The sequence below is a fragment of the Zootermopsis nevadensis genome, unplaced genomic scaffold (genome assembly GCF_977971745.1).
Source record: "Zootermopsis nevadensis isolate Lab colony 2312 unplaced genomic scaffold, Znev_1.0 Znev_ptg000003l, whole genome shotgun sequence".
Lineage (NCBI taxonomy): Eukaryota > Metazoa > Arthropoda > Insecta > Blattodea > Termopsidae > Zootermopsis > Zootermopsis nevadensis.
The window spans coordinates 4,467,786-4,495,579 of record NW_028259135.1 but is presented as its reverse complement, the minus strand read 5'-3'; the positions used below and the strand labels follow the sequence as shown (position 1 = coordinate 4,495,579).

The window sequence follows — 27,794 nt, the reverse complement described above, 5'->3', positions numbered from 1 at the left end:
GGTCGTCCAGAACGCTCGTCATCATCGACAGAGGTTCGGCCATTTTTAAAACGTGAATGCCACACAAAAGTTTGTGCACTACCCATCGCGGACTCCCCAAATGCTTGCTTTAGCATTTCATAGGTTTCCGTAGCCGTTTTGGCGAGTCTTTGGCAAAATTTGATGCTCACGCCATTCCGAAATCGCAGGAGGGTCGGTGTAATGCACTACCAAAACGGCCGTAACTAAGAAACAAATGCTAATTCGATGATGCCGGCTGGCACACTGATTCACTATGAATGTAGGCCGCACCCCCTAGCGGCAGAAGCTCGTACTACATCCGGTTCCCCCTCTATTGACACAGTCTTGAAACTTTCCGATCGCACCTCGTAAGATCTTATTTAAATTCTTGACCTGAGTTACAAACATTTTCTGGGCTTAGTATAATCTTGTCGGGCTGTCACCGGCGTCAGTTGGCTTCACGAAGAGACCGTTTCGCGGGCCATCTCGTCCCCGTCATCAGGGTCATGATGCTAGCGTTTAAATGTTCAAAATCATGGATCGAATTGTACTGAATCGAATAGATTAGATAGGTTAAACCAGTTCAGATATTTGCATCTCCAGTAATAAAGGCGGTTAAAAGCTGATAATGAGCCGAATGTTTGAGCTGGCGTCGTCAGTTTGGTTTAGTCAGGCTGGGGTGGCTAGCCTGCGTTGATTTTGACGTAGACTGAATCAGGTTGGCTTGGGTTCGAGTCTGTTCTCGTCGATTTTAGTTTGTGGAAGCATGGTACTCGTGTATCGTCTTGTTTTGCGTGTGGATAATACGGAACTGAACCAAGTGCTCCGCCATTGAAGAACCGGCTTGTACGCGTTGTATTTTTGAAAGCGAATCTGCGGATAATAACAGTCCGTCGTTTCAGAACAAAACGATTCCAGCGCTCCGGTCACACGTTGCCAGTGGCCTAATTACAAGCGGCGGTGTGAAAATAAGCATGTCTGGTTGTACCGAAGTGTGAAGCTAATTTGTTTGGACGGACGCTGCAAGCCAGCACGGAACAACCACTTCGCTCACAGCGCTCCGCCCCGGACGTCACCGTCTGACAAGCGTAATTAACGGAGAAACAGCTGTTTGACCCCCACTTAGCATGGCTGGGATCTCAGCGATCTATGTTCAATTCCTCTTGGAACTTCTTCCTCCCCCTTTTGTGGGTATCTTCTCCTCGCACCTCCGGCATTCTCGTTCTGTCATTTATTACACGCCCTGCTTCAAACACTTCACTGCTTCCAGATCTTATGCCACAAATTCTCCGTCACTGTCCTTTCACCAAACTTCGCCTTCTGTTTGTTGTTGTTGTTGTTCTTGGTCCTGTTCTTATTTCGCATTGAAAATGGAGAATCGTAACGGAGTGTGGGCCTACGAAACTCAAAATCCAACTCCCGAGCCCCAGACTGATTGAGACAGCAATTACAATGATTTTAGAAATGTCATTTTTCTGTACGGATCTATCGCCAGATGATTGTCGCTTTCAAATCATGGCTTCACCCCTCTTCGGTTGTTCGGCTGTGGGGAGGGGGACGCCTACTCTGTTGGATCGGGCAAATTTACCTACGCTCACAGAGTAGTTGGTTCTGTGATCTCTCGAAACGTCATGAAGTGATAAGATTAATCAACTAACGATGGACGAAATACGATACAAGGAAATTATTGAACATCCAGTGAAGAAGATTTACTTTCGGCTGTTTAAACAGTCTAGTTACGAAGCCAGGCTGAACCGGTGTAATCCACTTCACATCTTCAAAAAAAAAAAAAAAATCTAATTCCATTTTATATTCTTTACTTGTTTTGTGATGGTATGATTTGTGGATTGGAAAGGATGTGAAAGGAGACAGTCATAGCTTCATTTTGTCTAGCGGTTAGAACGCTGGCCTTGTAATCCTGGGGTCTCGGGTTCGATTCCCGGCGGTTTCCCGAATTTATAACTTGTGTTGGGCAAGGCCGTGGTCTAGGCAACACGGAGTTTTCCTCCGGGGGCTTCCCCGGTTTCTCCGTGGCATCCCATTCACACACAGAAGAAGGCAATGGCAAACCACTTCTGGATCATCTGCCAAGAACGTATATGAACAGGTCCCAGTCCGAGAAAAGGATGGAAGGATCCTGTTCATATGGACCTGTCCTCAGACAGAACAATAAATAAAAATTACTATGCAGGCGTTTGCCTGGATAACTGGGGAACACCAAGAAAATCCAGAGTTAGAATAGCCCGTCTGTGTAGCACCATTGAAATCTTGGACATGTTTGGTGGACGACGCACATTCGTCCTGTTCACTCCTCCATTTATCAGCTGCTTTCCTCCAAAGAGGTTATTACCTCTTATTGGGAACTTGCTGGCCACCAAAAATAGTTTTAGTCGTTGAGTGTAGCCAACGAATTATTATGTCTTGGCCTGTCGCAAATAAGTCGTCTGTTCGTGTGGGAATGTGTAAGGATAATCCCACCGGACCTTCGTCAGCCCCAGTGGACGCCTCGTAGTCAGTGTCACAGTCTCGCGTCGTCTGTCGTCGAATCGCTCTCATTTACTGCTCAGGTGTCAACAAATCAGCCAGCCGTGGCGATTACGAAGCAAAACATATTTTTGTGTCTTAACGCCAAGAAGCTTTTGTGTTTGAGCAGTTTTTTATTTTTATCTGTTGGTTTTATCTTCTGTTTTGCGAGGTCCATCCTCTGTCGCTGACTCCTCCGTGTTATGGGTGGCGCCTTTCCTGGATTCGTTGAACCCTGCGGGACCGACGCCGTTTTGTACGTCTGTGGATCAGCATCAAACGAAGCGCTAAACGTCGATATCAATCAACTACACTCGTTGAAGCCGAATGTCGAGTTGTCAGTTCATCCCGTGCGATCAACCACAAAGTTTGGTCTTTCATGTTCTCATGTTGTTGCTGGAGCTAAAGCTGATGGTCTTTGTTCAACTTTGCCGTCAGGGAGTCCAAGTGTTCTGTGAACCAGCTGACTGTGAGGAAACTCCCGTCATCTTCCGAGAATGAAACATAACCTGACCTTCACTCCTTATCGCGCAGTGTCCGGGACTTGATAGACGCGAGGCACACTTCGTCTCGGGGACATTTTGGAAAATTCTAATTGGTGCCATCGTGTCCGTCCGCATTAAACGGAGTCCGGACTTCTTGGCCGATTTCGATGAAAGTCGTTGCGGCAGACTACATTTTGATGTTGGTCTTTCAAGTGTTTAATTATTCGTGTTTTTCCCCCCGTCTAATCACAAATATATATAAATAAAATTATACATAAGATATTAAAATATCATTTACATATTTGGTACAACTTTTTACTACATGTTTCGGTTACATTGAACCATCTTCAGTTGTAAAGTTAAAAGTTAAAAATTATAATCTTATAAACTAAAACTTAATTACTGTTGTTGTGTAACTTCTGATGATGTTTACTTCCAAATTCATTGGAGTGAGGGTATATTTTGAAGTGATAGTGGTTTAACATTGGCCTGTAACGTAAATAATTTAAATATTTTTAATTATTACTGAATTTGAAAGAACGAGTATAGAAGACAAAATGTAATAAGGTAAAAATAAATAAAAATGGAATGTAAAATGTAAAAATGAACATACCTAGGATGAGCGTTCAAGTGTTGCTTTTCTTAAAAGGACTTCGCATGTTTTCCCTGACGTGTTCGACAGATATTCTTGATGCCCGTTGTACAACAAATTCACTTTCAATGATTTTAATGGCCTGACCGATGTTCTGCGCGTTGCCCTTCGAGTCAGCCGTATTTTCAACCTTTTGATAAATCTTCATACTTATTATTGCGATTCACTGCTAATAATTTATTTAAGGAACCACGTACCATAATTCAACTTTTACGCATGTCTTCAAACCGTTTAATAATTTTGATTCAAACATCAGGAAATGCATTTCTGTTGCCGACTGCAATTTTCGATTAATTAAATTTGTGTTAACTGACATTTTAATATTCTTGTACGAACCTTCATGTGTAAGGGTGTCTTGTCCTTCGACACATTTATGTTTTTATGATATTATGTTGGCAGGCCTGTTATCGTGAGTATTTATTTTGTTTGCGACGAAAATAAGGCGGTTCGTAGGCAGAGAAAACCAGTTAACACGAAATCGGTTTAATAAATCTGGAAAACGCGCTTTCATCGGCAAATGCCGTTGTTACAAATCGGAAGTCACGTGAAGCGACTGTTTCGCGACTCTTGCAACCGAACGGTTTCCTTGGAACTCTGCATCTGCTGTCTTCTGATCTGCACCCTGTGCAGTCTGATACAAGTTTGCCAGCGTTTCAGACGTCCTTGCTGTCTCCATCATCAGGACGATGAGAAGGCCGCGCGCGTGTAATCGGTTTGAAATTTTGGAACCAGTCAAGGCCGAAACCTTGGCCGGACCAATCGGGAGTGGTGTCCCCCGGGCGAGCCAATAGGAGAGCGGAGAGGCGCTACAGCGATCATGACGGCACAGTCTGAATTAAGCCAAAGCGACGTGCAGACGCACAAAAACGCGCGGCCTAATCAGAAAACGTCTTGAACCCCACAACGATTTTAAAACAATTTCAGTCCGTTTCCTTTGGAAGTGTTTTATAAATACACAGAAAGTAATTGACGTAGCGCTAATGGGCACATGCGGTGTCACGTAAATAAGCAATGAATCACAATGTGCAGTGGAGTTCGATAAATAATGAACGTAATGAAATGTGCTTCAAATGTGACATTAAGCTTCTTATTCTCGCGATGCTATTAACGAGGCACGCCACTTGGACCCGGTTGCTCGGAGTTTGGAATGCGGCATTATCAGTAAAAAGAAATCAGTGCTGTCACTTCTCGACACTTTAATGTAAGGAGCACGACTGAACGAAAGCCCTTGGCAGAATCTCAGCATGCAAAGGATAAAAAGTTCGAAGCTTGGAAGTTTCTGAAGGGGAACACTGGAATGATAATGCAGCCAGACAGGCCGCGAGTAATTTGAATACCTAAACTGTAGGTTGTCCCGCGCCGTAACCGCGCGGTCTGAGGCATCATGCTTCGGACCGGCGATACGGAATGCGCGCTGGTTCGAGTCTCGGGGGATAAGAAATTTTCTCATGAGCTTTCGACCAGTTTATGGGACCGGTGCCAACCCAGCATCGTGAGGAAATTGGGGAGCTACAATGAGTAGCGTAATCCGGTCAGGAAAGCTAGCAATGGCTGGGGGTTGGTCGTGATGACCACACGTCACCCTATATCAGGTTGGATGATCGTTCACCTCTGATTAGGAATGTGAACGTGAGGCCAGCAGTCAAGTTAGTCGGCTTTGGCTCTCTGGAGCTGTTACGCCACGGATTTAATTTTAATTTTTTTTAAACTGTAGGCTGGCTGTACGAAGTGAGAAGCTGACTTCGCTGAGGAGAGTCCTTGAGAACCTGGAAATTGGACGAGGGACCTCAGATGAAAGGACGCATGAGCGGGACAGACGACCAGTTCCAGATCCTGTTCATCTGCCCGGAGTTGAGAAAAAACAAACTTCAGACGTTGTTTATCTTAGATCCGTTTTAATATTATATTTCACTCACGTAGCAAAATGGTGGATGCAGTTCTCAGTTCCCCCGTGTCTCAAATTGACACGTTCTGAGTGTGTGTTAGACCCTTCTTCATCTGTTTATATCCAGACGTATTTCACTGTTCCCTCATCTGCATATTATAGTTTTGGATCTGTAGTTCTAATTCGTGTTTCAACAGTGAAAAATACGAGAATGCAAGTGTACAGTCGCAAATCATGCCATCAGCCCAGAGGCGCGAGCTTCGAACTGCGTCAGGGGCAGGAGGAAGGAAACAGCATGCTGTCAGATGTGTTTCCCGCCCGCGTGAAGGGAAAAGTGTTCCTTCTGAACAGTTTTCGCCCTGAGGCCTGTCTCTGCTTGTGCGTACTTGGCGGGTGTGCAGTAGCGGGACTCTGGCCACTGCGCGCGCGCGGCGTGGATGAAGCCACTGTCATGATGCCCACCGTCCGACTGCAAGCAACTGTAGTCCTGTCGTCTGTCACTTCAAGTTCTTCCGGAATATATCCGTCCGTACCACCCCATTTGCCCAATCGACGAGTCAAAGAAAACCATTTTGAAGCAAGTCCAACGGAAATCACCTGCATTGTGTACTTGTTTCGGTCAGAATTGGTATTGCATTAGTAATGTCGACACAAACCACTTTTTTAGGTTAGGAGAAGGCATTTGACATGTTTGCGCGAATCAAGTATTTTGTCTTTACAACTTTACTCGCGAATAAAACCTTTATGACAAGACAAGGACGCACTGTTGAACGCCATCTGCGAGATTAACTATCAAAGTTTCACCGAGTTCCCCATAGATGATAGCACCCATTGATTTCCACTTCTTTGCATGAAGGCACAGTCCGTGGAGTGGTTTATCGAAGCGAAATTGGACTTTTCGGAAGAACGCGTCGCAAAACGCCACCATCAAAACCTGGTACAAACGGCTTTTAGGGAGACCGGAAGTGGTTTGCACAAGAGAGGTACAGGGCGTTCACGTGTGTCTGATAGAAATGTCGAGAGGACGCGCAGGGATCTTTGTCCGCAGACCACGAAAGTCGACAAGAGCTGCAGCACGAGCAAAGTTGTAAACATAATTAATAAACACCCTGTATAGTGGCATTGTTTGGAAAATTATTCCCACGACACTTAATAAGGTCAGCACAATGGTCATATTGCCTAAAGATACTGAAATGATTAATTAGTTGCTAAAAGTTTACAGACGAAACTCTGAATTACATAACACGAGTAATGAATATATTATGATGAATATTTTGATTTCAAGCTCTATCTGCGGTTGGCTGTAGGAACTATGAGCTACGCCAAAATCTGTTCAAGGAGTCTGCGTGTTGTGATCCTGCCTGATGATGATTCTTTGGGTTGTGAGGCAGCAAAGGGAGGGAAAGAACGAAGGAATCATTACGCAGATAAGACGTGAGCGTCGGAGAAATGAAACGGTTGCAGATAAATTTTAGGCGGAGCCAAGACGCGGTCGACGCTCGCGCACTGTAGCGACCGATGGAGGAAATGTCTTCAGATGTTCTAGCTGCAAGATAGTTTACTTACTCTTGGCGGGGGATAGTATCAGGATAGGAGCAATTAGCTGAATTCATTTTCTGCAAATAGTGGCCGGGAAATATTTATACAGCGGCCCCTTGAAAGTCGTGACGTAGAATGCTGAATACCACTCAAAGAGGATCCGAACGCAAGAAGACACCGGCTTGAAATACTTTGTTTGTACATCTGCAGTTATTTTCCGACGGATGTCCTCGTCAGAAGAAGAACAATGTCTCGAAAAAATCCAACATTAACTAATTTTCGAAATTCAACGAAATAAATTATTTTCCTGTAAGATTACTCAAATTTCTTCATAATTTGCAGAGAATAAGTCCGCAAAAGATTTAACCATAAAACTGACGATTGAGGCAGTAAAGAGTAATTGAACTCAAGCCTATCAGTTACACATCTTGAAAGTTAAGTTCGCTTTGTTTGGAACAAATCTGAAAGTCGTTTAGCACAGAAGCATCGTGAGTGTGAATATTTAATTATTTTCATCGAGTGATGTTTAACAGCAGCTCGTATTGAAAATTACGTAAAATTTATCCACACATAACACTTTTTTACGCACAAAATTATAGAATCATAAGTCAAATAAATGTATTCCTTTTAATTTCCCAGAAATATACCTTTCATGACTTGTGACATTTAACAAAAACAATAATTTTACCTGTTGTTTTGTATGGGTGCGAAACATGGTCTCTCACTCTCAGGGAGAAACATAGATTGCAGGTGTTGAGGATATTTGGGCCTAGGAGAGAAGACGATAGGGTATAGAGAAATCTACATAATTATGAGCTTAAACATTTGTATTCCTCCCCCAGCATTGTCGGGGCGATTAAGTCGAGAAGAATGAGATGGGCGGGGCATGTAGAATGCATGGATGGGACAAGATGTATGCACCGGGTATCGGTTGAGAAACCTGAGGGGAAGAGACCGCTGGGGAGACCTAGACGTAGATGGGAGGATAATGTCAGGCGGGATCTATGGGAGATGGGAGTCGAAGGAAACTGGATTTTGTTGGCCCATGACAGGGTCCGGTGGAGGGCTTTGGTTAATCCGGTGATGAACCTTCGGGTTCCCTAAGCCATCTAGTTGGTTGGGTCCACTATTTGGGAAGCCTGAGGGGAAGAGACCGCTGGGGAGACCTAGACGTAGATGGGAGGATAATCTCAGGCGGGATCTATGGGAGATAGGAGTTGAAGGAGACTGGATTTTGTTGGCCCAGGACAGGGTCCGGTGGAGGGCTTTGGTTAATTCGGTGATGAACCTCCGGGTTCGGTAAGCCATCTGGTTGGTTGGGTCCACTATTTGGGAAGCCTGAGGGGAAGAGATCGCTGGGGAGACCTAGACGTAGATGGGAGGATAATGTCAGGCGGGATCTATGGGAGATGGGAGTTGAAGGAGACTGGATTTTGTTGGCCCAGGACAGGGTCCGGTGGAGGGCTTTGGTTAATTCGGTGATGAACCTTCAGGTTCCCTAAGGCAGCTACTTTGTTAGTTCGTGACCTTTGGCAACGAAAAAGTAATTCACTTGCTTTTGTCAGACTGAAGGTGTGGGTGTGTGTGGTTTATTAACGCTCGAACATACTAAGTGCAGATCTGTCATGCGCTGAGCTAAATAAAGGCAATCACGCCAACGATTCTGTGACACCAACAGTTTGGAATGCAGCAGTTGCTAGTTGCTGTGCTGTCGGGCGGCAAGGTGTGGGGGTACTCGTTTATGCGCTGTATGGCAATGAACGGACATTTGCATAAATGGCTGAGGCCCTGTCTGAGCCGCGTAGGGGCGGCGTCTTCACTCGTACTGCTGGAACATTCCGCAAAATACTCTGCGAATTGCTAACATGAAGGACGAAAATAAACAAAATCGATATGAATTAAATATACCTGTTTCAAGTTTCCTGAAAACAACGAGATTGAGTGTCTTTGAAGAAATGTACGTGGACTTCGGATGGAGAAGTGACAAAGGAAGATAGAAAATGCATCGTGTGGAAGGAATTCATAATTGTGCTGACGAACATTCGTTTAGGTGGCGTAAAAATTGTAAATTCCTTTTATAGCAGTCGGGGCGAATCTGTGCGTTGTTGTTCCATCAGAAGTAAGTGGCAAGAGGATCGAAGGATACGCGCACGTAAGTCACATGTCTCATGTCTGGACTAAAGGTACAATTTGGCTGCACGCGACAGAGACAAGCGACCGAGGCAGGCGACAGAGACGGGAGACGGACACATCGCAGATTGTCGCCACACACTTTTGAGGTGACGACCGAGACATGCGGCAAAGTGTTTGTTTTCTTTGTTTTGTTGAGACATACGTGCACATATTCTGTGAAAAATGAGTACAAAAATGCTTCTAAAAAGGTTAATCGAAGAAGATGATGTGTTGCTGTGTTATTTGTTGCGAAAGAAACAAAGAAAACCTACGAGTTCAATATTCAAAACCAGACGTGAAGAAGGTTCTTTCTGTCGGTGGTCAGTGGTCGGTTTTCTGCTACTAATTCTACCAATTGCTCATCAGTAAATTTAATTTCTGCCATTATTTTACTCAACAACACACGTGCTGCCTGAGCCCGTCGCGAGACACTACTGGTCCGAGAGCGGTCTCCTGTGCTTTGTCTCTGTCTCGCGCTCGTAATTGTACTTCATACGATTGTACAGAGAGCAGACAGGAAGCGACCAGTCTCGGTCTCGTAACTCTGTCGCCTGCCTCGGTCCCTTGTCTCTGTCGCCTGTCTTTGTCTCGCGCTCGTAATTGTACTTCATACGATTGTACAGAGAGCAGACAGGAAGCGACCAGTCTCGGTCTCGTAACTCTGTCGCCTGCCTCGGTCGCTTGTCTCTGTCGCGTGCAGCCAAATTGTACCTTAAGGCGGATCGCAGTCGGCCCACAACGCCGTTTGAACTTGGCAACGCCTGAGCAGTTTCACACCTGTGCGAGGTTTCTGTTCTGCGTTGCAAGACACGACGAGGCAAATACTAAACCTCCTTTGCCGTAGTGACGAGGAACGTCTCAAGCCGTGAGTGCCGGGAGGGAAGCACGAGCGAATCTGTTCGAAGTTTGGGAAACCACTCCACTGACTCCAGGCGTGTACTTTTGTGAAAAGAAACGAATAAAAGTTTTTGTCGACGTGTTAAATGCTTGAATGTTGTTCTTTCAATCCGTGCGTAAGCAGCGCGTCTTTAAGACGTAGAATTTATTTCCCAAGCAGCTCGTAATCCATACGAAATACGGCCGAAAAGGGTATGAAATATATAGTGAAGGAATTTTATTGACAGAACAGAATTGATGGACCAAAAGAAATCCTCAGTTAAATTATGTCTTACGAGGTGCGATCTGAAGGTTTCCAGACTGCGCGTATAAAAACCCGTACACTTATCTCAGGTATTAAATTCATCCATCACCCTCGAAGTAGTTCCCCTGGGAGTGTACACAACGATCCCAGCGCCGCTGCCAAGCCTGGAAGCATCCCTGGAAATTTTTCTTTGTCAGCCTGTCAAGCACCATCTGCGATTCTGCCTGAATCTCTTGCCAAAGACTCACCAAAACGGCTACGGAAACCTATGAAATGCTAAAGCAAGCATTTGGGGAGTCCGCAATGGGTCGTGCACAAACTTTTGTGTGGCATTCACGTTTTAAAAATGGCCGAACCTCTGTCGATGATGACGAGCGTTCTGGACGACCATCTTCAAGCACAACGCCCGAAAATGTTACGAAGATTCGGCAGGCCATTCACGAAGATCGACGTCGTACCATCAACGACTTGTGCGACATTGTTGGGGTAGGCTATGGGACCTGTCAGCTGATTCTAAAGGAAGAACTCCACATGCGACGCATCCTGTCTGAGGACCAGAAGCAGAATCGACTTCTCGTTTGTGAGGAGCTCAAAGATCTTGCAAGAACCGACCCCAACTTCCTTTCTAAGCTCCGTGTGACTTCTTCCTCTTCCCAAAGATGAAAATTCAGCTAAAGGGAAGGAGATTTGAGACGATAGAAGAGATTCAGGCAGAATCGTAGATGGTGCTTGACAGGCTGACAAAGAAAGATTTCCAGGGATGCTTCCAGGCTTGGCAGCGGCGCTGGGATCGGTGTGTTCACTCCCAGGGGAACTACATCGAGGGTGATGGATGAATTTAATACCTGAGATAAGTGTACGGGTTTTTATAGGCGCAGTCTTGAAACTTTCCGATCGCACCTCGTATAGGCGACTAATTATGTTTTTATTCGTAACAAACTGCAGCCTTTCACAGAGTGATGTTGAAGCAGCGGAGTCTGTTTAAGTCGATTGAATCCTCTCGGAAATCCTGGGATTGTTACAGATGTCTTGTTTCGAAAATTAGATTCGGGTGTATTCGGGATGTTCAAGCAAGGGCGACTCGTCCATCCTCTCGGCATTTATCATGTTTGGATAATGGTGTTGTATGTGTACTTTGAGTTTGTTGCTTCATGAATTTTAATTTAATTTGTGGTGTATGAAGCTGTCAATTCATCTGGTGTGGGTACACTGTATGAAATATATGTAACGAAGAGATATGTGCTTTTATGGATGACTGTAGTTTCTGTTAAAAAAAATTTATTACCAACATTCCCAGACCTTTTTTTTACAAAGTTTATTTTGTGGAATTTGATGTATATATTTTGTCAGGTCTCTGCTGTGAGTAAAGCTGTCCAAATTTGTTTTAAGACGTATTGTATGTACAGACAATACGAGAAAAGATTGATTGTACTTTCCAGATTTATTTACATAATACTACAGAATTTCTGTGGGCTTCTGGTATTATTTTTATTTGTTTGTGAATTTTTTAAGGTTCATTTGATTTCGCCTTAGTGATAATACAGTAGGCGACTCATGATTATAATTAATTCACTTAGGAACAGTAATTGCGATTAAGTTGAATTTTCCCCACCCGTTAGAGACAGGGTACGTCAGAGAACGGATGACACGGAGAGCAAGTCTGACCGAGACCGAGTCCGGTAGACACCGGGTCTGGCAGGGAACGGGTGGGGAGAAATTTGAAAAAATAAAAAAAAAATCCTGGAAATTGTCTAAAAAGCGCACAAAACCAAAAATTTTCGAATTCTTTCAAAAATTTCTTGTAGTTGAAGTTTTTCGATTTTTTAGTTTTGTGTGCTTTTTGTACAATTTCCAGTATTTTTTGACTTTTATAAAATTTTTATTTTTTTTTCAAAATTTTCCCCACCCGTTCCCTGCCACACCCAGTGCCTGCCGGACCCGGTCGCTACCGGACTCGGTCACTGACGGGAAGTGTTTGCAGGGGACTGGTCCGGTAGAGACCGAGTCCGGGAGAGACCGGGTGAGGCAGAGTCCGATTCCAGCACAGACTGGGTGTGTCAGTGACCGGTTCTGGTAAGGATCGTATTGTGAAAATTTGATAAAAAGATTGAAAATTTTCAAAAAATGAAAAAAAATACTGGAAATTTTCTAAGGCGCACAAAACCAAAAATTCTCGAAAATTTTCAATTTTTTTTTGAAGTTGAAAATTTTCAATTTTTTTAGTTTTGTGCAATTTTTGGGGAATTTGAAGCATTTTTCAATTTTTGAAAATTTTGAATTTTTTTTCTTCAAAATTCTCCTTACCCGTGCCAGACCCGCTGCAGTTCGTCTCGCTAGCCGTGCAGTACAGGGAATACTCTGGCGCTGGAAATCTGTGTCCGCTGCATCTCTTGACAATGGCAGAAACGTTAGCTTAAATTGTAATCATTGAAGTGAAAAGCGAGCATTTTCTTCGGGATATGGAACACACTTGTGGACAGTGAATGGAGCAAGATCGCAAAAAATGTATGAAAAACAAGTTCGCACATTTTTCAAATTTTATTTTTTTGTACAAACTGATTGCATTAGAAATAATAAAATATTGCAGTTTCCACTGTTCAGTGACGAAGCCGAATTACTCTCCGACAGGAGATCACGTTTGCCTGACTACGCTATCGTAGATACTGATGTTGTTGAACGCCGCTTTGTCGCCACTTACGCTCTCCCACGCAGGACAAAACAAAAGATTCTCTCGCTAAGCATGACCGCCCTCCCGCCGCTCGTTTGTAATCGTTTACGTAAGACATTGCCAAAGACCCTGCGCGCACGAGAGGTTTGGGCCGCATTGATGGAACGAATTAGTAGGAAGCGAGCGCATGTGCGGAAGTTTCACCGCTACGGTTTTCCTGCAACATTCTTCATTTTCGTTAGATAAAAACCACAGCTGAAAAAATATTTTCTTTGTAGTTCAACCATGGAGAGAATCCATGATATGTAACAGCAGCGTTCGTATTCTGTGACTGTCACGGATTATAAATGCATGAAGAGCAAACTTTGTTCATCTATGATAGCGTTCTTGTTATGTCTAACCGGATGTGCTAGAGAGCGTGTCGGGCAAAGAATGTATTCCATAGACAAACTGTGTACGTTGCTGTAGACCCCTTTCCGGTAAAGTTGTTTTTGTGTATGAGGTAAAGAACAAGTATGTAATGGTATTTAATGTAACGTGAAAGTGTATGTGTTACTGTTTAGTGTTTATTTTGCATGTTCCATTGCTGAGTTCGTGTAGTTTAATTATTGTCAGGCTGAGTTTCAGAATATAAGAAAGTGCAAATTATGGAAGCGTACCTCTATTTGTACACGTGTTTTGTCGTAGTAGTTGTTACAGAAGAACATTTAATGACCTGATTGCCGTATTTGTGTTGTAGGCTAAACAGTACTCATGGCGGAAGTGGAGGTATTTGAGGAAGAGGTTTTACCAGCTGAATCTGAGGCTATGTTGGCTGTAGCACAGCCTGCAGAGTTACCAGAAATTAAGTTGTTTGGCCGTTGGAGCTGTGATGATGTTCAGGTGTCAGATATGTCCCTTCAGGTTGGTTTGTTCTCTTTTGAATTTTATGCCATGCACCATTTATGAAGATATAAGAAATTAAACTTAGGGAATGCTTGCTACCGTTCATTTCAGAATATGGTCTTTGCATGTCTGATTGAAATAAGTGAAGATAAAAATATCCAAACAGTAGTACCTGCTGTTTTCTGTTCTGATCTCGGATATGGAAGGGAGATTGAGCATGTTTGAGAGCAGGATGCTGAGGAGAATATTTGGACATGTTGAAATGGGTTTTACATATAATGGATGAAAGGCTGTGGAATTGATTGATCTAGCTGAGAATAGGGATTAGTGGCAAATGCTTGTAAACAATGTCATGAGCCATTGGAGTCCATAAAAGGTTGGAAATTTTACTGGCTAAGTGACTGAACTTTTGGAGGACTCTTCTGCATTGAATCACAAATGCCATGTTTGGCTTTGTTATGTTTCTAGGTAAACTGAAGTAATTTCATCATGAGAGAGAGTGTGTTCATATTTTTCAGTCAGCCAAGGCCATTTAATGTTTAATCATTATTGCAACCATGCCTAACCAGCCATTATTTTACATTGTCATGAACGAATAGAAATTGATGTATATTGCAGTAGTAATGATTGACGGGAAGAAGTGAGTATGAAATGCATTTTTTATTTTGTGTTTTAATGTTACAGTTGTTACAATAGAAGCAGTAACATTGTTTCTAAAACATAGAATTAACAGTGTCTTACATGTTTCTTCTGTCAGCTGCTGCTGACACCTGATGTGCTATTGTGTTGTTGCTAGAGAGCAGAGTGCTGATTATGTATATGTTTGTTACTGGTATTGGATTTTTGCAGGACTACATTGCAGTCAAGGAGAAAAATGCTAGGTACCTGCCACATTCTGCAGGCCGATACGCAGCCAAACGGTTCCGCAAGGCACAGTGTCCCATTGTTGAACGACTCACAAATTCATTGATGATGCATGGTCGCAACAACGGAAAGAAACTTATGGCTGTCCGTATTGTGAAACATGCTTTTGAAATCATTCACTTACTGACAGGGGAGGTGAGTGAGTATATTTGTCACTGTTAACATAATATTATCTTATTCCATGAGATGAGAAGTTCGTCTGTTGGATTTTGTGAAGGTCAGATGGTAGTGGCTTTAACATATCAAAGAAGACTATATTTTGTGTTTAATTCATTGTTGTTAATAATGATTTTACAGAAATTTCAAGAGAAAATCTCATTCAAGAAGTTAGAAATAACTGTATGTGATTTCTAATGCAATAGTATTACAATTAAATTATTTCAGCGTAGGTACAATGCCGGTATGGGATTTTAGGTTCTTGGTAGTGAAAATGTCATTGTTGGTCCTCTGGGTAGTAATGAATCATCGACTTGTCAGTAGATACCAGTGTATGTTTCACAGGAACATACTGTTTTCATATTTAGAGCTGTCATTTTAACTGTGAAGATGGGGGCAGCATTTTCCTCTTAAATCTTAATATCTACCTACACAACGTTACTATTCAGAAGAACAACACTTACGAGTGCCGTGTGTGATCCAAATCTTGGTCATTGCCCTCTTTAATCGACACCTCTTTCTGTTGCTTTCAGGTAAGTGTTAATAAATTATCCTGAAGTGTGTCTCAATTGCCGCCTCTCATGTCCTTTAAAATTCACTGCATCTCAGGACCCTGTCATCTCACTTGATACTGAACAAGAACAGTAGATACAGTTTTATAATTTTTGAAGTTTACAGTTTTATGTTGCCCATGTAACATTCAGTGGCATGTGATTGTATCACATTTTTATCGATGAGATCTTTCGGTGATATCGGCAGGTACAGAGATGGAGCTGAAGGATCGACAAACTCAGACATTTGGTGCCTTTTGCTGTTTTTCAGAATCCATTGCAAGTTTTGGTGACTGCTATTATCAACTCTGGTCCTAGAGAAGACTCGACCCGTATTGGTCGTGCGGGTACTGTCAGGAGACAAGCTGTGGATGTGTCACCACTAAGGCGCGTTAATCAGGTCAGCGTCATGCCATCAGACGTCATTCTTACCGAGATAAGAATCAGGAATATGTTTATGTCTTTAAAAATATCAGTATGGTTTGCCACATGTAGATTTTGGGTTGTGGTTTGTTTTCTTATGTTCCGCTTTCCACGGATTAATTCGTTCGTTCATTCAGAGCTATAAAAATGACTTGTGATGTAAGTACAAACCTTGGTCTCATGCAAGTGAAAATTATGAATGAAAGATATTTGGAGACACGTTTGTAATGGGGAAATGTTTTGTACCTAATAGGGTTGAACTTTGAATTGGGGGCTAATAAATAAATGATTTATAATCCTAACTTAAGATTCTTGGAGTATAATTATTCGTGTTTTTTTCCGTCTAATCACAATTGTATATAAATAAAATTATACATAAGATATTAAAATATCATTTACATATTTGGTACAACTTTTTACTACATGTTTCGGTTACATTGAACCATCTTCAGGTGTAAAGTTAAAAGTTAAAAATTATAATCTTATAAACTAAAACTTAATTACTGTTGTTGTGTAACTTCTGATGATGTTTACTTCCAAATTCATTGGAGTGAGGGTATATTTTGAAGTGATAGTGGTTTAACATTGGCCGAGGAAGAGCGTAGATATGTCTTGAAGGTATTCAGAAGTACTAACGTATCCGAGGAGAACTGGATCAATACTCATTAAGTTTTAGTTTATAAGATTATAATTTTTAACTTTTAACTTTACACCTGAAGATGGTTCAATGTAACCGAAACATGTAGTAAAAAGATGTACCAAATATGTAAATGATATTTTAATATCTTATGTATAATTTTATTTATATGCAATTGTGATTAGACGGAAAAAAACACGAATAATTAAATTTTAATTCACAATATGACGCAATTATATCAACTTATTCTTGGAGTAATTAATTGGAAATTATATGAATGGGCTTACTATAGAGAATAGACATGTGAATTGAATACATTGGTGTGTAAGATCAATCAGTACTTGGTGGATGACGTAAGTGTTATAAAGATGGCTTCTGAGGATATCAACAGCATTCGCCTAACGCAGGTTAATGCGACGGGATAGTCTTTCTGTGTCAGTGTGGAGTTGAGAGTTTGTTAGCCCCGAAGAGACAGAAGAGAGGAGAAACAACTCAGAAGACTTGGGTTTACATGGAAGGATGATATTAAAGTAGGTATTTGGGAAATAGGGTGTGGATAGGATTGATACGGATTGCTGAATGACTCCGATGAAGAGGGTGTTTAACCTTTGGGCTCCATAAAATGTGGGGAGTTTCTCGGTCACACAAGTGACTGTCAGTTCCTCAAGAGTTGTTGTGTTCCGTGTACTTTAATTAGTTTTTAGGTAGCTAGGTATGATTTTGTTAGCCAAGGATTTTGGACAGAGCTTAAGAAAGATGATCAGGGAGTTAAAAGTGGAATTTTTTCCATTCAGGCTATCTGGTTGCTGTGCACTGGTGCGCGAGAAGCAGCTTTCAGGAACATCAAGACAATTGCTGAATGTGTGGCAGATGAGCTCATCAATGCTGCTAAGGTTGGTGCCTTTTCTTGTGTTTCCCCGAACTGTTGTCATGATGTGTTATGTCCTGCTGCTGTATTTAGTCTTATATGGTTACAGATACATTAAAGCAACATATTTTTGCCAATTATGTGGTTACTTTCATGGCTTTTTGGAACTGAAGGAAAACTTACTTTAGATGTGGTTTTGTTTTGTAAAGTATACCAGTTACTTAATTACAAAGTATGTTAGCCCTTGAAAGGGTTCTTGTCAAGACTGACATCTTTAATAAGATGTCTAGAATCCCTGAGATACATTGGGTCTGGTATTATGCAGATCATTTCTTTGCTGATTTTTTGGGCTAGTGGAGAACACATTTCCATCCACATATTTCAGTGATCTTCCTCTTTGTTCTGCATCTAATACAACTTGCTAGGATTGTTATTATTCTCAGATTTATGTAAATTAGCCTTTATTAAACTGCAGTGCAAATTTCACTTTTGTTCTGTCATACCTTTGGTCACTATGTTCTTTGTCGTGAACCCATTCACCGAAAACAAGATGCTCCGTGATGGTGATATGTGAGAACATGTTAAAACGTAAGAAAAATTTATTTTTGTGTAAAATACGTCTGTAGTAGCACACTTGTCAAATGAAATATGCTGAAAACCTGGTAATCCCAGCCATGGCATGTCACATGACACCAAACACAGTATATGTACTTCCGTCATAGGTAATATCTTTCTTTTTTTATTTTTCATTCGACGAATTTTTATTAAACCTTAGATATCATTGATCATGAGACTTACGGTTATCTCTGTAGAAAAGGATAATATTAAACGGAGCATATATACTCCATATCAAAACTGCATTATTTTGATTTTCTATATGGAATATGTTTCTCTTGCAGGGTTCATCAAATTCATATGCAATCAAGAAGAAGGATGAGCTGGAACGTGTTGCAAAATCGAACCGTTAACAACTTGTGCATTATGTTGCAATTAATGTGTCAATAAACTATCGTGGTTACACAGACCTTGCTTATTACTTCGTTCAAATGGTAATTGCTCTACTCCTATGAATGTTTTAGATTTTAGAAGTGCTACAGTATTTTGAAAGCTCTCCACTTCCGTTCTTACAATTTAATTTTGAGTCCCATGTGACAGACCCCTCTCCTGTGCAGTTAATGCAAATACAAATATATTCTGCGTATTTTGGGATTTAGTCCATTAAATGTTTGTACACAAGCTGTTCGGTTATCAGGAAAAAATGTGAAACTCTGTGCAGTCAGTCCACAATATAGTTACGTAGTTTGTATGTTTAATCTTCGTTAAAATTCAGGTCAGCTTCAGCGCTAGTAATACCATACTTGTCACTGACCCGAGTCCCAGCCTTAAACTCTGTTTCTCCTAGATCCATTCCTTCTGTCTTCCAGTAAGCTATTTTGTAAGATTTTCGCATCAAAAGTATGGATTTTCTCAATGAAATCTTCTCGGGCAATCAGCCACGTTAACTGGTTACTACGGTAACCAGTTAACGCGGCTGATTGCCCGAGAAGATTTTATTGATTGTGCTCGCCGCGAAAGTCTCAAAACCTATATGGATTTCCTGTTTTCTCATAAGCAATATGTCTGGTCTGTTGTAAGTACATTGGTTAGCTGCCTGAAGAACCTAACTTACAGAATCCTGTATTATGAAATACGAGGGGCAGTAAAAAAGTTTCCGGAGTTGTGGTATAGCACTGTAATGGTAGGACATATGGCAACGCTTACCTAATGACGTTCAAAGTAGGACCCTTGCGCGCACACTTGCTCCGTCGATCCTGTCATTGTTGGAAGCACCGGCAGAAGGCTTCGTTTGGAATCTTCCAGAGTTTGGCCGTCGCATTCGATTTGATGTCCTCCATGGTTGCGAAACGCGTTTCCTTGAGGCCCATTTTCAGAGTAGGGAACAGCCAGAAGTCACTCGGAGCGAGATCCGGAGAGTACGGTGGTTGGGTTCTGACGGGAATGCTTTTCTTGGTGAGGAATTGCTGCACAACCAGCGAGGTGTCGAATGCGACAGCCGAACTCCGGAAGATTCCAAACAAAGCCTTCTGCCGGTGCTTCCAACAATGACAGGATCGATGGAGCAAGTGTGTGTGTGTGCACAAGGGTCCTACTTTGAACGTCATTAGGTAAGCGTTGCCATATGTCCTACCATTACAGTGCTATACCACAATTCTGGGAACTTTTTGACCGCCTCGTACATGACGTTTTCCACTTTATTGTTCCTTTGCAGTATTATTCTCCATAACACTTGCTTTTCAATTGGAAGAATAGGCGAATGAAATTGCTTAAATAACAAGGGGAAAAGTTTCTTTGTAAACACTGCTACTTTGATATAATAATGAAAGTTGGTGCTTCAGTCCCTATCCCTGTAATTTTTAGTGGTCATCACCCACACGCATACCAACTGTATGTGTTGTGTGTGCTGGTGAATCCCATTCCTCGAGCAAGTGGGGTGTGTTCTGAAAATGTTACTTGTGACCTAACAAATGACTGTTTCACTGGTTTTTATCACGGACCAGTACTATTTTAATTTAGTGAGTAATAGCAGAAGTTGGTGCATGCTGTTTTATCAGTCGCCGCTTCTCTCTCGTTTTAACAATCGTACGCTACGCTCTACTTATACTGGCATTTCTGCAACTGGCGGACAAAGTGAGACTACGCGCTACGTGATCAGTAGTTACAAAGTCACTACAACCGAGGTTCTTCGGGTGTTTGGAACTTAAAACTTTTTTAAAATCTGACTGGTATGTGACATTAAATGCCAAACATGTTGCAGGACATTTTCACTTCCTTCTGCCACCAGTACGGAACACATCCATTGACCATTTTGTAGTTGTTCATATCTCCTAGAGATGTCACTCAAATGCAGTCAGACTTTCACAGATAATGATGAAACTTTGATGTATTGATTTATATATATTTACAAGCAATATTCTCTTACAAAACAACTTCCTGTTGCTTTGTAAACATGTGGTTGCCTCGTGTGTGTAAAGATGACTGATGCGAAGTGTGGAAAAGCTGAGTTTTAATTTGAAGTGATTAGATATACAAGATAATCACACCATAATTCAGTATTAAAGGTAATCTGAAAATTTATGGAATTATTTCAAATAATTTATAAGATTTAGGTTTATTCTGCCGATGTTAAACCAACCCCACACAGAAGAATGGCTGACTGACCGTTTAAATCTCCACTGGGCAGTGAACGTGTTGGGAGAAAATGAATTTGAAAATTTCAATGCTGCTCATAAATGAAGACTTCATTTTATCTTAAAATTCAGGTGTGACTTGCTTACATATGTGTAATCCTTATATTCATGTAAATATACGGTTCCCAACAAGGTCGGGGCTTTTTCTGTTTCCCACCATGTCCAGGCCTGATGTGTAGTCCAGTGGTCCCCAACCTTTTTGTGCCTACGGGCACATTTGAGAGTTTATGAGATCGTGGCGGGCACCAACCAATTAACAAAGCCAAATTTTCCTTTCTCTGGACAAATAAGATATGGACACCAAATAATACACAAAACAACACTACATTTAATGATACAAGAAACCATGCAATCAAAAATACGTACTTTCAAAAGTACAATAATTATTACTCATGTGGGAAGTTAGTGTGATGTTTGGCGCTGCATTTCATCGGCCAGTTTTTCAAATTTAGGAGTGTAGGATGATGTTGCTACTCACATACAATCATCAAGATTGGCGTCAGTAAGTCGAGATCTGTCCTTTGATTTTATGATGTTTGTGGTTGAACCGCCTTCATTATTCAGTATAACCTCTTTCCGTATCAACGCGGGCACCCAAGAAAAGGCTTGGCGGGCGCCGCGTTGGGGACCACTGGTGTAGTCTATCCATCGTGTTGTCTAACAATTATTGAACCCAGAATATGAAGCCAGTCACCTTTGTATAGTACAGAGGTCATGAATGTGCAGTCCATCCCCATAAATATTTGTGACATGGTTAATCATTCACACAGGTCACTTCACCTTACGAATCAATTTTATGCTTCAAATAACACGTTTTTAATACTGTATTTACATGTTTGTCGCACAGTTTATTTTTATAAATTGTGTCTTTCGCTTTTTGTTATGGAAACCCAGATCAACAACAAAAAGAAATAACTTGAAATAATTACAGTTGACATGAAGAAACCGTAATGTTTCATTACAGACAAGAGAAATTTCAATCTGAGTGAGAATTTTATTTAAAGTTGGTATATCAGAACCTGTCTCATGGAAACAAATATGCATGAGTGCTGAATCTCAAAAGAGGAACATTCTTCGAGATCAAAATATTCGTAATGAATTACATAGGTGAAGTTAAATACAGTAAATATAAATGTTTTACCCTAAAGTGTAGTTTAAACCTGTGAAATAAGTTTCTGAGATTTCAGTGACGGTAGGCAAGAATCAGGACCATATCTACAATAACAACATGCTAGCATGAGTTAAAAGAAAAGTTGTTTACGTGCATGGTAATGTACATCATTAATTTGTAATGTTTCTTTTTAGATTAATTGTTTTATTTGGATCATTGTCTTACAGTGGTGTGTAAAAAATAAATAGGTTCATTCGAATTAAGAAGACTGGGAGCCATGAATATTGTGTTTCGGTGAATGTGTAGGCCTGAGAAGACGTTCTCTGTTAATGGGTACAAATGAGAGGAAGCCATGAATCACGTAGTGTCACGGAAGTTGCCTCGTTTCAGGACAGAGAGGGAGAACTGTTTTGCTGTTTAAACTTTAGTACAGTGAAGTGCGTTAATGTTTGGGCTTGTCCGGGTAAACATTTATTTTAACTTCAGTGTCAAATGACGTTAGTCAGCCTTTCGAGGGGGCAGATATTTGTGCCATTTTCGTTCGGAAATTTGAGATTCATATTTTACAATTGCATCATAATCCCACAAACCTCATTTTAGGTTGGCAATTCCTAATTTTAGTTCCGCATTAACCCGATCGGTACCGAGTTCGTCTTATCCGAGTGAATTATGACTGAAGAAGTGAGTGATAATGACAGTGAAAGTGGTGAAATTGATACTTCACCGTATGCCTATGATGAACTGGGAATATTCCACTCCTGTAGTACAGGTAAGAACTGCAAATGGTTCGTTTTGATAACACTAAAATTGAGGTTATTTTTACAGCCTTAGCATGAATGTTATAGTAATATACTAAATATCGTAATTGTCAGTACTATTCTTTTAGGTTAGTCTGCAATTTCTGGTTTATTGGTACCCCATTTCAGGTTCAAACACACGCAAGCACGCACACGCGTTCTGGAAACGTTTCCTGAATTGAATTTGTGTGCAGGATTTCATGTGTTAAATGAGGCCTAGTATGTGCATGCTTCAGACAGCTCGTGGTACACATTGTGCACCATATTAGCATGAAGCAGTGGTTGATTCCTGCCGTGAATAAGTTTTGGTGTGTGGTTTGTGAATAAAAGATTATTTAATTTGCATAAATTTTTAACCCTTTGACTATAAAACACCTCACAACTGAGCCCTGTTAGAGAAGTTGTTTTAATTTCACGCGAATGACATTGAATATTTTTTGGAACGCGTGAGGGATCGATTACTGATTATACTGTAAGAGAAGTTGTCGCAGTGAGATTATGAAATTGCACAGTTTATAAACGGAAACTGTTAATTATTTAGTTTTCGGTAACAGGGTTGAAAGTTAAAGTTAATGTGTGTTTGATTTATAACCTTCTTAAATAGCACCATAGAATTAAAAATATGAAAGAAATTCGGCAATATATTCGTTCAATAAAAACTACGCTCACAGATTTGTTTCTTCCTACAGTTTTCTATATTTATCTCCTGACTTACTGATAAATAAAAAATTAAGTAAATATTGTTTACTTAGTCCCACAAAAAGAATATGTCAGCATCTGGGCTACGGAAATGTACAGTATTTTCTGTTTCATAAGATGCTATGCATGGAATTTTTGAAATTGGTACACTTCTATTTGCAATCATTAATTGATCAAGTTAGGAAATGTACTCATAACATAAAATTTTTTACTCGTTCGCCAGAATTTGACATTTAACCAAGGCCATGATAGTAACTGTGATAACCAGGGTGTTCGACTGAACAGTACTTTCAAATACAGAAAGTTTGGCAGATTGTTCGTCTCTGTTTTAAAGTAAATGATTTATAACACTTTAAAATACACGACGGGAGCTTCCTATCACACTACACACGACCCACATTCCATCGTTATTATTGCTTTGGGGTGAGACTGTGTGCCTGCGGGCCTCTGACGCTCCAATTGTCCCCCCCCCCAAACCACATTTCATAACTTTTCTTTTGCATGCTATCGGATCCATATTCTTTCGTAGAGGCAAGAGATAAATAGATAGCATTGAGCATTTCTAGCGTACAAATAACGCATTTGACGTAATTCAGTAGGAGTTTCTGAAATTGCATTTTAGACCGCGAGGTATTCTTTCCTGTCCTCCGTCTTGTAATTTTATTTGGCGTTATGTCATAGCTGTAGTAGATACAGGATCATTAAATAAGCTACGGAGCTCCTTGCAAATTTATGGCTCGTAGTTGCATCATCAATACGAGGTGTGATCGGAAAGTTTCAAGACTGCGCCTATAAAAACCCGTACACTTATCTCAGATATTAAATTCATCCATCACCCTCGAAGTAGTTCCCCTGGGAGTGAACACAACGATCCCAGCGCCGCTGCCAAGCCTGGAAGCATCCCTGGAAATCTTTCTTTGTCAGCCTGTCAAGCACCATCTGCGATTCTGCCTGAATCTCTTCTATCGTCTCAAATCTCCTTCTCTTTAGCTGAATTTTCATCTTTGGGAAGAGGAAACCTTAGAAAGGAAGTTGGGGTAGGTTCTAGCAAGATCTTTGAGCTCCTGACAAACGAGAAGTCGATTCTGCTTCTGGTCCTCAGACAGGATGCGTCGCATGTGGAGTTCTTCCTTTAGAATGAGCTGACAGGTCCCATAGCCTATCCCAACAATGTCGCACAAGTCGTTGATGGTACGACGTCGATCTTCGTGAATGGCCTGCCGAATGTTCGTAACATTTTCGGGCGTTGTGCTCGAAGATGGTCGTCCAGAACGCTCGTCATCATCGACAGAGGTTCGGCCATTTTTAAAACGTGAATGCCACACAAAAGTTTGTGCACGACCCATTGCGGACTCCCCAAATGCTTGCTTTAGCATTTCATAGGTTTCCGTAGCCGTTTTGGCGAGTCTTTGGCAAAATTTGATGCACACGCCATTCCGAAATCGCAGGAGAGTCGGTGTAATGCACTACCAAAACGCCCGTAACTAAGAAAGAAATGCTAATTCGATGATGCCGGCTTGCACACTGATTCACTATGAATGTAGGCTGCACCCCCTAGCGGCAGAAGCTCGTACTACATCCGGTTCGCCCTCTATTGACACAGTCTTAAAACTTTCCGATCGCACCTCGTAGTCTTGCTAGAGTGTTTGCCCTCCCATTTCTAAAACGTGTTTGCAAATACATTCTCTGCTCCGTGCTTGCTTTGTGCTGTTTCAATTTCTCTCGAGACCAGGAAGTTCCGGGACTGCTGTTTGGATTGGCGAATGTTATATCAGAAGATTCTCGTCTGTTTTGATGGCTGGGGAGTGGCACGTAAACGCAGTCAAATGTGAAGATAATGTAACCCAGGGGGATCTGGTTCTTCAGGGTCAAGACACTTCCTCGCAGGTCTCACGTTTAGAACCAGCTGTATCCTGTTTCATACACGGCGTTTTCCTATCGTCTGTATCACTTGAATTTTCCTGCTCTGTACACAGACTTTCGTTTCGTGTTTGTGTATTAAAAGGGCCCATTTATGTAGTAGTGGCGTCGTCTCTTTGGTGTCCCGCCCTGAATTTCTCGAATATCGAACCACTTTCGGAGTAACGGCTGATGGTTTGACCGGTTTGCGGAGAAATAAACGACAGTGCTGTCACCATTTATGATAGTCTCCATTTATCCTGTAAATGGAATGGGGAGGTGAAATGTACGCATCAGAGTTTCTCCTTTGGGGCTGATGTTGAATGTACGAGAGGCGAAAATATTTCCGTGTGGACATTGCCCTCAGCTTCGCGCACGCAACTTCAGCGCCAGACTTATGAACACAACGCATTTTGAATTTCTACGCACATAAGTTCATGTGTTTTATTACACTGATAACAAATTTGACTAAATTTAAGAATAGAAAGTGTGATTCTTTATTGAAAGTTAGCTAGAAAATAGACTGGTATAGCAAATACGCGCATTTTTAATTATTTAACTATATATTTGTTTAAATCTTGTCAGTCTAATCACAATAAAATTCCTATTAAATATTAAAATATTACTATAATTAACATTTAAATATTTAAAATATATTAAATGATGTTCTCTATCGAAATGTTCGATTTACATTAGATCATCACTTTTTTGTAATTAAATGTTAATTATAGTAATATTTTAATATTTAATAGGAATTTTATTGTGATTAGACTGACAAGATTTAAACAAATATATATTTATCACAATATGACGCAACTTTATCATCTTATTTAACTATGTTAAATTGAAATAAAAAAAACAGTAAACTTACGACTCTCTGTTTCTGACTTACATCTTGTCTTCTGGCCTCGTTCCGGGGGCTTTGCACCCTTAAAATGACGTAGTTAAAGTAGCATTTTTTTTGTTCTGGTTTTCAATATTCTGTAAGTAGTGTTAACTTCTTCTGCTCTAGTAACGTAAAGTTACTTAACTGGGCTGTGTGTACGGCTAGACACGACGCCCAAAGCAATACACACTAACATGACCAACGTGGGAGAAACAGGTCATGACAGTTTGTTGAAGCAAAACTTGCGGAAAAGTAGGCTCCAAAGCAGATATTGGTTTCGTGACTTTTATAATAAAGCTAATTAGGCCATGTACATCGTATTTAATCGATTCTAGTCTCCAATGAGGAAAGCATACAAAAGAAAATTATAAAATACATAGATAACTCGTTTAAATGTTGTCAGTCTAATCACAATAAAATTCCTATTAAATATTACCATAATTAACATTTAAATATTTAAAATATATTAAATGATATTCTCTATCGAAATGTTCGATTTACATTAGAACATTACTTTTTTGATGTTATGTTAACATTTAGATAGAGAATATCATTTAATATATTTTAAATATTTAATTGTTAATTATGGTAATATTTTAATATTTAATAGGAATTTTATTGTGATTAGACTGACAAGATTTAAACAAATATATATTTATCACAATATGACACAACTTTATCATCTCATAGATAACTCGGTAATTTAGGTACACGTTTTGTTACGAGTGTTCAAAGTTGTTACCGTCTGTGTAAAACTTGTTTCAGAAAATTAAATGTGAAACAAAGTGAGTAAACTGGTGATAACGGAAACAAGCACAATGTGATTTATTTTCGATTGTGTGTTATTCAAATATTTTTAAACAGATAAAACTACTCATAAGTTGTGTCACTGCAATGAACTATGCACATCAACGTGAATTTAAATGTCTGCTGTTACGATGAGAAACGATGTGTGCCGACATGTTGTTTTTAATGTTGCTGTATTCTGGTTGGTGTTTTTTATATATACATGCACTACCAGTTACGTGTTTTCTCTTTTTATCAGCCCAATTTATGACGGAAACGAAACCCGTTACTCCTAGTCCTGATTCAACTTTTGAAATAATTTTTTTGGTTCGTAGTAGAATGGCGTTCCTCCTCGGATACCTTTGACGAGTTGTGTTTGTCTATAAATTCGTTCCTTGATTCAATTACTTACATGAATATTATTGACACAGACCGATCGATTTAGTATAATTCTTAATGAAAATTGTGTCACTGGAGGCCCTGAATTTTTGTGTGGCGATGGGCAATTACCTAACAGCACAGTGGAATACATTTTGGTTCATTGTAACGTGATATGTTTGAAGCAGAAAACAGTAGATTCCCGATTATCCGGCATTCATTCCGTTTTATCCGATGTGCCGTGTCGGAACGCTCCATTTTATCAGCTGTCGATTCGGCACGTATCGGAATGAACCACTCTCTACCGAAGAAAATGAAGGAGAATCAGAAGCAAATGCCATTACTAGTTTCTTTAAAAATCCGTAATTTCAAAATTTACATTATACAAAATACTGTTTTTTGTGAGATTTCTTTTCATTTGATGTCTAATTATATTTTCTCCGTAATATAATAATTTCTAAATTGACTTATAAATTGAGTC

At 40.6% G+C, this 27,794-nt stretch overlaps 2 protein-coding genes and 1 long non-coding RNA gene across 7 annotated transcripts in view; all 3 read left to right on the top strand.

Moving 5' to 3' along the window:
- LOC110839574 (uncharacterized) overlaps window positions 1-4,466 on the top strand; it is a 48,179-nt gene extending 43,713 nt beyond the window's left edge. For 2 of the 3 annotated variants that reach the window (XR_015532526.1, XR_015532525.1), the window contains exon 3: window positions 2,696-3,624. This is a non-coding gene — a long non-coding RNA (uncharacterized LOC110839574). Of the gene's footprint in view, window positions 1-2,695; window positions 3,625-4,317 lie in introns of those variants that run through there. The other variant, XR_015532527.1, reaches the window with a different exon arrangement.
- Window positions 4,467-13,419: 8,953 nt separating this feature from the next.
- LOC110839558 (small ribosomal subunit protein uS7) lies at window positions 13,420-18,533 on the top strand. 3 transcript variants are annotated; one of them, XM_022083880.2, is made up of 6 exons: window positions 13,420-13,567; window positions 13,805-13,968; window positions 14,800-15,009; window positions 15,853-15,981; window positions 17,436-17,534; window positions 18,409-18,533. In XM_022083880.2, the coding sequence occupies exons 2-6, from the start codon at window positions 13,819-13,821 to the stop codon at window positions 18,475-18,477; spliced, it is 657 nt and encodes a 218-aa protein (XP_021939572.2). In that variant the 5' UTR covers window positions 13,420-13,567; window positions 13,805-13,818; the 3' UTR covers window positions 18,478-18,533. The 3 variants fall into 3 exon arrangements, with proteins under 3 accessions (XP_021939572.2, XP_021939571.2, XP_021939573.2); XM_022083879.2 differs by having other exon boundaries at window positions 13,435-13,578; XM_022083881.2 differs by having other exon boundaries at window positions 13,516-13,610.
- Window positions 18,534-18,679: 146 nt separating this feature from the next.
- LOC110839568 (putative G protein-coupled receptor B0563.6) overlaps window positions 18,680-27,794 on the top strand; it is a 138,261-nt gene continuing 129,146 nt past the window's right edge. Inside the window, exon 1 of the mRNA XM_022083911.2 lies at window positions 18,680-22,637. Coding sequence (XP_021939603.1) covers window positions 22,538-22,637 — 100 coding nt within the window. The 5' untranslated portion in view covers window positions 18,680-22,537. The remainder of the gene's footprint in view (window positions 22,638-27,794) is intronic.